The sequence below is a fragment of the Lathyrus oleraceus genome, chromosome 6, assembly GCF_024323335.1.
Source record: "Lathyrus oleraceus cultivar Zhongwan6 chromosome 6, CAAS_Psat_ZW6_1.0, whole genome shotgun sequence".
Lineage (NCBI taxonomy): Eukaryota > Viridiplantae > Streptophyta > Magnoliopsida > Fabales > Fabaceae > Lathyrus > Lathyrus oleraceus.
In genome coordinates, this window is record NC_066584.1 from 79,635,500 (window position 1) to 79,647,612 (window position 12,113).

The 12,113-nt window shown below is 35.1% G+C and overlaps 1 protein-coding gene across 1 annotated transcript; it reads left to right on the forward strand.

Moving 5' to 3' along the window:
• The first annotated feature begins 1,066 nt into the window (after positions 1-1,066).
• On the forward strand, positions 1,067-11,205 carry LOC127092461 (lysine-specific demethylase JMJ31). The gene is made up of 14 exons (XM_051031338.1): positions 1,067-1,395; positions 1,498-1,659; positions 2,018-2,191; positions 2,507-2,575; positions 2,679-2,805; positions 3,185-3,257; positions 3,449-3,565; positions 4,332-4,451; positions 4,580-4,598; positions 5,542-5,617; positions 5,735-6,051; positions 6,698-6,813; positions 6,900-6,993; positions 10,886-11,205. Exons 1-14 carry the CDS (start codon positions 1,306-1,308, stop codon positions 10,952-10,954), a joined length of 1,623 nt encoding a protein of 540 aa, XP_050887295.1. The 5' UTR covers positions 1,067-1,305; the 3' UTR covers positions 10,955-11,205.
• The last annotated feature ends 908 nt before the right edge of the window (positions 11,206-12,113 follow it).

Below are 12,113 nucleotides of genomic sequence, written 5' to 3' on the forward strand. Positions count from 1 at the left end.
TCCTGTATAATCCGGCTGACCTGCTCAGGCATCAGAATCTTCAGGAAGTCTTTCATCTTCGACCCGTGCGATGTCACCTTCAGTGTGAGACGCTCTTGTGACAAACAAATATAAACAAATTAACATTTAGCTTTCATGACACAATAATAAACAAATTAAGGTTAAACATAAAAGACATATACATCTCCCTTCCATAGTCGTAACGCCACATGGTCAACATACTCGGTAAGCACTGACTGGTCAATGAGTCCTCAAGGAAATCCTCCATCAGTGTGCATAAAGGGCTCGGTTGAAAGAGCTGTAACCTCCATGTCAGCAGTAACAGATGAGACCAAATCAACAACATCAACATCTAGCTGGACCACCCGAGCAACCTCCTCCAAACCAACATCCTCAACAACAACAACCAGATATGCAACCTCCTCAACCACTCCATCAACAACAACAACATCTGACACCACCTCATATCTAGACTGCTCTACTGGCCGTACCAGTCGGCATCGAGTGCTAAGAGGTACCCGAAACTGATCCCTGCTCAGCCAACCGTTTCTGGTGTGAACTGGTTGGGACCATTCGTCCAGCCCGTATCCGGGAAGACTCAACCTCAGCACCCATATCAGCCTTAGCCCGATCTACCGCTCGATCAACAGTTCTCCCTGCATTAGTGCCGTCTCTGCCTTTGTATTTCCGTGCAATACCAAAATTTTCAAAATCTTTAGTATTTTGTACCAAACATTTCAAAAATTCCGGTATTTTCATGAAATATTTATCGGAAATTTCATAACTTCTGGTATAAAACAAAGTTTTGGTACATACCAGAAATTTCAAAATTTCCGGTAAAATTCCCATGGTATATATACTGGAAATTTCAGAATTTTCGATATAAAACCAGATTTTTATAACTACCGTAAATTACAGATTTCGATATATTCAATGAGATTTTGTACTGAAAATATTGAAATTCCCGATAAACATTTCATGAAAACACCAAAAAATTTTAAAAAATTTGATATATTATTCATTATTTTTGAAATTTCGGATACTAACTCCAAATTTCCAATATCGACCCAATAATTTCAATTCCGCATCTCTGGGCTGTAAATTTCAAATTTTTTGAAAGGCGATGGGAGTGCCGGATCAAAGTGGGGGTGTGAAGTTAAATGTCCGGTTTGTAGCCTGAAAGTGTTGCTACTGACACCGTGATCATCACTGTTCCTAAGTTGCACTTCATTTCCTCTTCCTGAAATCAGAAACTGAAAATTCCTTCAAAGTTGAATCAACCCAACCAGAAACGTCTTTGAACACATGGAAGAGTGCATTCAAATCCGAAGATACGAAGAACTTCACACCGCCAAGGAATTCGAGTCTCTTATTGAAGCTCAAAACGTTCCCGCTGTAAACAAAAACAACACTCTCCGATTCTTCTCTTATCTTTTATCATCATCATTTGATTTTCTTAACCTAATTACTAATATTTCATTTTCTTAACCTAAAAAGGTTTTGTGTGGTTGCATCAAGAATTGGAGAGCGTTCTCTCTTTGGAACCCACGGAACGGTGGCCTCGATTACTTGCAAGAACGGGTAGGGTCTGCTATGGTGGAGGCTATGGTATCTTCATCTGCACCTATCTTTTATGGTGATCTTGGAAGTCATGAGAGGGTAATTACAACACTCTATTTGCTTTTTCTCATGTGGATTATGGACATTTTGGATTAGTAGCTTAATTGACTAGTGCATTAATTATTAATCATTGTTGTGTTTATATGTAAAGCTAATTCCATAAAAATGTTTTCAATTAAGCTATAATTTGTTTTTCATAAGCTATTCTGGATAACTTATGAAAATAAGCTAGAAATAGCATATAGACATGTCGTAAGCGATTTTCGTAGTTTCGCAAGTGCTTATACTAGTACATAAACTGAAATAAGCCAAACAATACCGGTGTATTATATGAGAGTGAGATATGAGATTATGTGGTGATGTTAAGTTGATCTTTTTTCTCTTCTTTTCCTTGTAGGTTCCTCTACCATTTTCCATGTTCCTTGATTTGTGTAAGAAACGGATACATATGCAAACTGAGCAACAACATCAACATTTAGATGATGATCATTCTGTTGCCTCGCAAACGGATCACACACAACATGATTATTTGTCCTTGGAAGATGTTCCTGAACAAATTTACTTAGCGCAGGTTCAAACTCCAATATGAAATAACATATGCCAGTTGGTTCATAAAAATTGACTTATATTGTTTTTGACAATATTACCAAGTTTTTTTTTTCATAATTGCTTTTAATGTTGAAATCAACTCTATATTTGCATTGCTCCGGCTGCGGTATTTTGATAGTTTGATGTCATTATAGTTTTGAAATGATATATTTTCTTTGGGTTCCTTGTAGGTTCCTCTATAATTTTCAATGCATTGAATATGCAACATTACTTTTTTTTGACCGCAAATATTATTAGTTACAGTCTTGTGAAAATGATTTTGTTGATTGTACTATAGGTGCCGATCATGAACCGTGATCGTGAGGAGAAGGTTCAATTGGGAACCCTAAGGGAAGACATTCAGTTGGTTAGTCTATTTCTGCCTGCCATTTTATTTTGTAGTCTATAGTTCGTCATAGTAGAGACTTTTATTTATAAAAGTTATAATTTAATCATATTGTTTTCTGCAGCCTCCCATTTTGGGAGCAAAAGAACTGTCTTCTATAAATTTGTGGATGAACAATGCACAATCTAGATCAAGTACTCACTACGATCCACTCCACAATCTTTTGTGCATAGTTTCTGGCCGCAAACAAGGTAAGGTATATGTCTTCCTCTTCTTGTTATGACCTATTATCCTATCCTATTATCTCCCAGCATGAGTTTTTTTGCCATGCAGAAGTGGAGGTGTTCCTTGTCAGCAATATGCTATCAATTATGTAGGAATTTTCAGCACTTGCATTAGCTTACTGATGCTTTAAATTATTTCTGTCTAAAGTTATGTGATAGTAAATAAAAAAATACAGTGGAGTTTTAGAACTCTATTGGCCTCATACTGTCCATTTTCTGTTAATGACTTTGCAAAAATCCTTTCCAGAGTTCTTAGTTACTTATTCGAAATATTTTGGCCCTACCTTCTGTTCTTCCTCAAGCCTTGATCCCTTTATGTCTTTTAACAAAATCAAATTCTGTGCAGTTGTTTTGTGGCCTCCTTCTGCTAGTCCCTCACTCTACCCAATGCCTATTTACGGAGAAGCTTCCAATCACAGGTATACTCAATGATTGTCAAGAGACCTCTATATGTATTGATGTAGTAAACACAGTGTATTACTATTTGATAGTGTGAGAACAATATAGCTCCTATTGTCCAGTCCTCAAAACACAGCTCACCAACATATCTTTTATATTCTAATAATGCCTCATTATGTCTTCTGTTTTTCCAATAAAATTCATGTGGCAGTTTGGTTGCTTTGGAAAACCCCGATTACTCGATTTATCCAAGGGCAGAATGCTCAATGGAGTTTGCACAAAAGGTTGTTCTGGAGGCCGGCGATGCACTTTTCATTCCTGAAGGCTGGTAAGGTCTAAAATCATCAAAGTAATTTCAGTTTCTAAGTAGACTATTTCCCTTCCGTATATGGCAGACGTGGTGCAGGCTGGTAGGCTTGAACCAGGGAACCTTTGTGTCATATGAGAATAGCTTAACTTGTCTGATTGTTTTCTGGGAATTCTGTACTGGATATTTGTTTGATACTTTTGATGAAGATGATTAATATGTAAAGTGCATTTGGTTCATGCTTGTCAAATTTGGAAACGTTGGTGTGTTTTGATTTTCTAATTTGAGCTTTGCGCATTTGTCACCTTTAGGCATTTTCTCAAAATAGCAGTTTACAAGTCTAAGGGGGTTCACTTACCTGCAATTGCTAACTACTCTCGCTTATTTCACTTCTATATCTTTGCATTATGTCATATTTTCCTTGACTCCACACCCAGAGTCACGATCCTTACCATTCATTGGTTATTGGTTAGAATGGATACATTTGAAAGTGCGTTGTTCAAGCACTTAGATAAAAGCACATGTTATAGGATTTGAGTTGGAACTAAACGAACCCTATAAAATAAGGTAGAGATGCCTCCCATATATAAGCACTTCTTAGGCCATATTACAATCAAAGTGGGGGTCTCAACAACTTCATGCCACCCAACCGTATTTTGTAGTAATGTCTATATTTGCTGTTCAAAATGGTTTCAACAAATTTTCCTTAGTTTGTATATCCTTTAGAGAATCTGTTTCTTTTACACAATAGTCTTGTTCTCTATTTCATTACTGTTTTATGCTGTAGGTTCCACCAGGTAGACAGTGATGATTTGACTATTGCTATTAACTTGTGGTGGAGATCCAACACAATGTCTTGCATGTTGGAACATATGGATGCTTATTATTTACGCAGAATATTGAGAAGGTATTGGTAATGTTGTAGTTCTCAGTTTAAAACTCTCACCGAGTATTATGTGATAAACTGACGTTTGAATGTTATTATTTTTCTTTTCAAATACCATTTACCTGCTGATTTAATGGATGCATTCAAAGATTGATTGACAAAGAGATGGTATGTGCTTATTTTGTACATGTCCTTTACTGCAAAAAAACATCAGCAAAGCCTACACTATTACTATTTCATTTGTTTTTTGGTGGGGTTGAAGAATGAATATGGAAGAAAACTGATATTTCAGTCTTGCTCTTGTATCAACTACTTGTGAATGCTTCTATACATGTACATGTGTATGCGTGCACTTATATACAGAATTTCCTTTTTCAAAATTCTTCAGATGTGTAGCTTCTTTAAGTGCTATTCTTTTCCTTCCTTTTTGTGTGGAGTTTCACTTGGCAGCATAAAACTTACCGACTACTCCCTCCGTAACGATTTATAAGCAAAAATAAATAAATAATATTCACACTTATTAAAAAAGTTAAATTTGTGTCATTTTTGGAATATCTTTTATGAATATGTAAAAGCAAATTTAATTGGTTGTTGTTTATGGAAAAAATGAGAGAGAAAACAAAATCAAATGCAACTTGCATTTAATTTTACCTTAGAAAAGATGCATTTTTTTTGAGTAAAATGCTTAAATGAAATAAAATTGATGTTTTTTGCTTATAAAATTGATGCATTTTTATGTCTAACCAATGTGGGACTTGACTTGGAATCTTTCCAATATCTCAATCATACCATGCCACCTTGTATTTATAATAATGGTGTTACAATAAATACATTTGAATGTTTAATTAATCATCACTATTCTAAGATGCTGTACATTCTAGGAATATTGACAGTAACTAATAATAGTCACTAACTACAGGGAGCATGAGCCTTTTGAGCATCCGTCTATTTATCTCTTGAGAATTTTGTTCCAGAGTGTAGAGAATGGAGGGGTGTTGTCTATATTCTTCTAGCTTATCAAAGCTCATTGAGTTAAATTGTTTTTCCCCCTCTCCATGAATTAGTAGTTTTTGTAATGAGCTTATGACATGTTTTTTTCAATATAGGACAGGATCAACAACTGCTTAAGTTGGGGATGGGAGTAACAAGGATGTGTGTGTACAAGCTCCCGAATAATGGACAAGCAAGTAAGTTAAATAGAAGATGGCTTTAATATAGTTACACTATGATTTTCTCACAAGAAAACTAAAATTCCAGCTTATCGTTTTTTGAGGTCTAACTGATCTTGATTATCTGATTACCAGGCCGCGCTGATGAAAGTTGCAGTCAGATGCCAAAAGAAATGGATTTAAAGGAGAAAAAACTTAAAGAGGGCAACACGTTGCTTGAATTAAAACCTGCTGCAGTCCAGGTGCTTCACGAACTTGTGTCTTTAGTTCACAGCAGTGTTACCGCCAGTCAGGATCAGCAATCACTGTCAACTTCTATTAATGATAATGAGAATATAGAAGATGAGAAATGTGAGAAAATAGTGTCTGCTGACTTGAGAGATGATCCACCTGCTAAACTTCTCTGGGACGTTGAACCACAAATTCTCCAAAATGTCTTTCTTGCTATGGCAGTGAGTTTTCATTATCTGCACAACTTACAAATGTCTGAAAAGTTGTTTTATTTATGCATATTTCTACTATGAACCATGGTGTGGGTGTTTTAGTTATCAGTTATGATTAGACATAGTTATTGTTGGTACAACAAAGCATCTCTGGTTGATCATTTCAATCGGGGTTTTCCTTGCAAGTTGACAAATACATTGGTTTAATTTTTCTCATTCTCTCAGGAATGATCATGTGATGACCTTCCAATGATAATATCTTTCCTACTTAAAAGTGAACTATTTGTAAAAGACTATGTAAAGTTAGTAGATCATATGGAGGATACTCTAATTATTAGAGGTGGAAGGAGATCAATGAAAGTCATTAGCTCAACCATTAAAATGATTTAAACTTAAATGATCTGTCATTAGACATGATTTATCATAGGGCATTGTGACATGATTTTAATTGGGCGTCTGTCACTTCTTTCAATTTTCATATCAATCTATGCTTTCAGTAATTTTTCTAATTATCGATAACATTGGGGCTACTGCTACTGCTTTAACTCAAATTACATACTATTTATTTCCTTGTATGTAATCATAAATTGTAGCTATCTGTTAAACATTTTAAAGTTTTAGATTTCAAACCTGGTGGACTATTTTCGGTTTTCAGAGCAACTTTCCAAGAACTTTAGAGGCTCTTGTTCTACATGTACTTTCACCAGTTGGAATTGAGGTTCTTACTCGGAAATTCGATGAGATGGACGAACAAGTTCTTGGGGAAGATCGGTACTTTCTAATATATACTATCTTCTTAAGTTTTTCATGTACTTGGTTGTCAAGAAGATAACATGCTACTATTTTGGTCCCTACAGGAGTAAATTCTATGAGTCTTTCTACGGTGCATTTGATGATCAAACTGCAGCAATGAATTCTATTCTAAAGGGGAAGGAGCTATTTACTCAACAGGTAATTGAGGAGCTGTGCTCTAGCTTTATCTTTTGGAAATTATTGTTCCAAATTTTCTCTGGTGTGTAATTAGAGTCACACAAAAACCTGTTAAACCAAAATTCCGGCTTTCACTCAAGCAGTACAAGTACCTAAGAAAACTTGAAGTTAGTTCAAAAGACTAAGTCTTCTAATGATGCAACAGACTAAAGCAACACAAGTTTTCTGATGGAATGATGGATCACAGAAACCAAGTTTTCTAATATACACTGAAACTGTTTTCCGATGTATTTTAAGATGGTAAAAATCAATTCAGTATTATGCTTATGTGAAAAGTAGTTTACAGTAATTAATACCTTGTCAAAATGTGTTTGCTTCAGTTCTAAAACAAGGTTTTAGCTAAACTGAAATTTCTGAACTAGTAGTAATAAATGTTCTTGAGAAGACCAGTTTCCAATTTCTGATGAAAGGACAATTTGTGTTAACAACAGTGCAAATTCACTAAACTTAAAATAGAGCAAGGAAGGGAGAAATGCACATGATATATATTGGTTTCATCCACACAAGTTTTGACTACAACTAATCCCCACACACAATTGGGTCTTTCACTATGTAACAAAAAGCTTATTATTTACAGGCATTCTTTTCCACAGCCTTATCATGCTTCACCTTGAAGTATTGTGTGTCCTGGACAGTCTCTTCATGCAATATCTTATAATAATTCTTATCCTAGATAGTAGCCTTTCTAGGCTACACAGTAACACACCTATCAGCCAATAGTAACCAACCTAATAGCTTGGGGTAAAACCAAAATACTGTACAAAAATGGGCTTTGGTGTTTACAGCTCACACACAATACTTGGAGTAGATACACACTTCCAGAACTAAGAGACAACTCCTATTTTTCATCAACATCTAATGAGCTAGTGAAGAGATGAAAATAAGATCGAACTAATATGATAGCATTTGGCCAGTAGTTGGGCAAGATCTTTTCTTCAAAGTAGTGTGCAAGACCTGTTTTTATACCGTTAGACAACTCCAAACAGATGCTCCTAGTTATTAAAGACAGCTGGGTGTTGTGCTAGTACTCCTTTGTTCTTTTTTGCCTGATTCGTAAGTCAAACTTGGTTTCAACATTCTGATATTATTTTCTGATTTGGTTTATTGAATTTTCTTAACTCTTCTGTCCTCAATTTTCTGAACTCTAATTCTTCTCAGATTTGAACTTCTCACTATGATTTTCTTCTCAAAGGTTACCGGTCTTCTGATGCTCTGTGTTTTCTGATAATGAAAATGGTCAAGACAATTTTTGTATGGTTACCGTTCTGAGTCTTTTGAAGCATAAAAAAATCATTTCTTGGGATATTCCATCATAGTATTATGATTCATCCTTCACTTCAAAACTTCATCCACCAAATCTTTTGATGTTGTTAAGAATGTGTGATTGGGCCTAACTCAACCCTACAAAACCGGTTGGTAGAGTGAGGACTGTCCCATTTATAAACACATGTTCAGGCTATATATTGTCCAATGTAGGACTCTTAACACACCCCCTCACGCCCAGGACTGGACATCTGGATCGTGGAAATAAATGGTGGGTGGTCCACCGGATCTTAAACGAGGCTCTGATACCATATTAAGAATGTGTGATTGGGCCTAACTCAACCCTACAAAACCGGTTGGTAGAGTGAGGACTGCCCCCATTTGTAAACACATGTTCAGGCCATATATTGTCCAATGTAGGACTCTTAACAAATGTATTTGCTCTGATGTATATCTTCTGGCTCTTAAGTTTTTTTTTTACAAAATACAATTTTCCAATGAAGTACTTCTGAGTTTTCTGATAATGACTCACCCAAGCCAGTTTTTTGTTCTTGTGAATTTCCTGATGCACCATATAACGTTTTCTGATGAGCTCAACAATAACAACCAAATCTTATCTCACAAGGTGGGCTCTTATGAGGAGCAATGCTTAGGATATTTTTGTTATACACTTCTAATACTCACCAATAATTTCAAGTTTCATAATAATTTATATTTTGTTTCATAAGGTTTGTCGTCATTAAAAACTTAACAAATGGTTTCACTTTAATAGAAACAATTTTTTTTTTGCAGGCAAAATGTATTTCTGCTTGTAGTTGTGTACTATGGGTATTTAATGTTGCTCATTCTCTAAACTTTAAACATTTATAGGTCATTTGAAATATTTTTCGATATTAGGATTGCGACTAGTAAGCAAGTCAAACATTTGTACTTCATACTCTCTTTTGAGATCATGAAGCCACAAACCAGCTGACAGACTTTAAAAGATAACGGGGGAATTATGACTTTCTTTTGTTCATGTTGTTCAAGTAATACAAGTTAGTCTAGTTAGGTGAAAGACATCCATAAACTATAGTTGATTACCCATTTTTTCTTTCCTTAGTACAATGCACTCCTTTTGTTTTAATTGCTAGTAAGTAGTGCTTAAATGATAGGATAGAAACTAAGAAACCCAGAATAAAATGGTCAAACAAAAACAAATAAGCTGAGCCAACATTGGAATGGAGATGTTAGATTGTATTGAATGTGCTATCAATGGAGCAACGCTCCTTACAATGGATGAAAATGCAAGACAAATATACTGCTCTCCCAATGGAGAAAACAACCCTCACTAAGGCCAAGCCTCTCCATTACTATCCAATCCTTTTCCTCCTCTAATGTATCAAACTGATTCTCTCCCTCCCATTCTGTTTTTACTTGGTTAATCCTTGGTTCTTTGCATATCTTTGTAGCCCCACTTTTTCTGGCCCATTGTTCTCCTGGTCTGGGCTTATAGAACGATCCCACAGCTTGCTCACTTTCTCCCCTTGCTTTCCCTTATATTCCTTTTATGATGCATTTTTAAATTGACAAAATGGTAATTTTCCCTATAACGGGTCTATCATGGGATGTGACTTAAAGATCAAGTTTTCCACATGCCTTGAAATATTTGACCACATCATTTGTGATGTCGTTTTGATAATTTACTTCAGTCTCGTTCTGTGTCTAAACATTATATTAATGTATTTGTATTATTTGTTAGTCCATTATATGACATATTTATTAGATAGTTGCAGTCGGAGGGATACATTTTAGACATATCATGGAGTGGCCAATGATGTGTGGAACACTGGGAAGCTATCGATATTTCATTTTTGATTGTTGCGCCTATATTTTCATGAAAAATAAATGGGCATCAGAAAGCGGTTGAAATCACTTTTGCAATCTGTGCTATTACTATATGAAAAGAATTACATTATTCAAAATTAATATGCATTTCATGTAATTCATGCTACTCTAACTTAAGTTCTAGCATTTGACGCATTTTCCGCATTTTCACATCCATCCATATTTTTTGGGTAGTAATCGAGCAATATTATTTTATGCACGACCTTTACAGTGATGGCATATTTTTTGTATTGTGTGTGTCATTTTAAATTTGGATTCAAACTCATTATGATTTCTGACCAAACAAACTGTTTTTCTTATTTCTCAGTCAGTATTAATTGATTTGGACAATTTTGACTGACTTGTTCATATATATATTTTTGATTTCTTAAATATACTTTGATGATGGTATCTTTTCTTTTTTATTGTCTCTATCCTCATCATTGTTTCAGTGCACGAGTCTCTGGCATTGGTTGCCCTGCATGTGCATTGAGACTTTAATTTCACTTTCATGTATTAAAGAGAATATGCAGTTATTTATTAAATTTTTGTAGTGTAGACACAAAGATGGTCGTTTAAATGTAAAACATATTAATTAAACTAATGAAAGCTAATTTTATTAGATGTTAAACAAATTGAGGAAATGCGCTCACTTTGAAGTGCATGGAATGAAAATAATAATTCTCTATTCATTTCTTACCTTTTATTTTCATTTATGGTTCAGGCATTTAAGAATGTATTGGACAAATTTGTGGGGGTGAATCTAGAAAGCTCAAAGCCAGGGTTCAGATGAGATGCTAAGAGAACTTTATGGATGAGTTGGCCCACCAAGGTATCTCTGAAGAGCAAATTGATGCATATTTGAAACCAAAGCTTTTCTTTCTTGGATATGTACTTTTATTTGTCAGTTTACAGTTCAATGTATGATTATTACACATTTGAACTGTGTTTAGTGTTGTATAGGTAGTATCAGTTGTATGTGCCCTAGCCCTTTTGTGATTGATACACTGAATTAACTAATCAAATTGTAGTATATTGTAACGATTCTTTGACCCCACCATTTAATATTCCCTAAGTAAAGAAACTCCCAATTTGAACTAGCTACACTAGTTCACAAGATGTTTCTCTGTATGATTTAACATCTAACATTTGGCGAGGAACAATTATATGCATGAAATAATGTGTTCTTGAATTGAAACAGGGACCTGACCAGAGAATTGCTTAAGATTATATGCGTGTTTTGTGCTTTGATTACCTGGTGTTAATAAATTTTTACTTATTAAAGAAATAGAGTCAGCAAATCAGATGGTACCGCGAATACTTCTATCATTTTTAGTTATATTTGTTGTCATTTCATTAATATGTGCATCCTGCTGCTTTCTTCTCGGTTGACTTTTGTAGTATTGTCTTGAATATTTAGATTTTGCAGCTTGAAACAGAATGATGGTGCTTAAATATAAACCCCCAGGATTCTACTTTGTTTATCACAGTCGAACATGACCTTATAGAGATTAATTTTGAAGTGGGTCGACAGAGAATATCAGCGTCCATGATCCAAAGAATATTAGCGTCCTATTTGGAGATTGTGATGATTTGCAAGGGAAGGAAAAAGTGTAGCAATAGCAAGGAAAAGAAAGTTTAGGCAATTATTACCAATATTCCCTGGTGGAAGATGACATATTCAAGTATGTTGACAGGGGGAGAGAGAAAGAGAATAGAAGAGGCTTTTAGTTTGTCTCCTTTTGCAACAGAGGGATATTTAAAAGAGTAGGCAAATGGGATGTATTGTACCTTAACACTGCTGCAACTTATAAATATACTTTTGAAAAGCTTGGATATGCAAATAACACCCAAAACCTGACACTACCTCCTTTGGTTAATCCCCATGCCCTTTACCTTCTACCGAGTTTAGTGACAAGAAACTTTTTTCCATTCCTTTTCTTAGCTTGGAA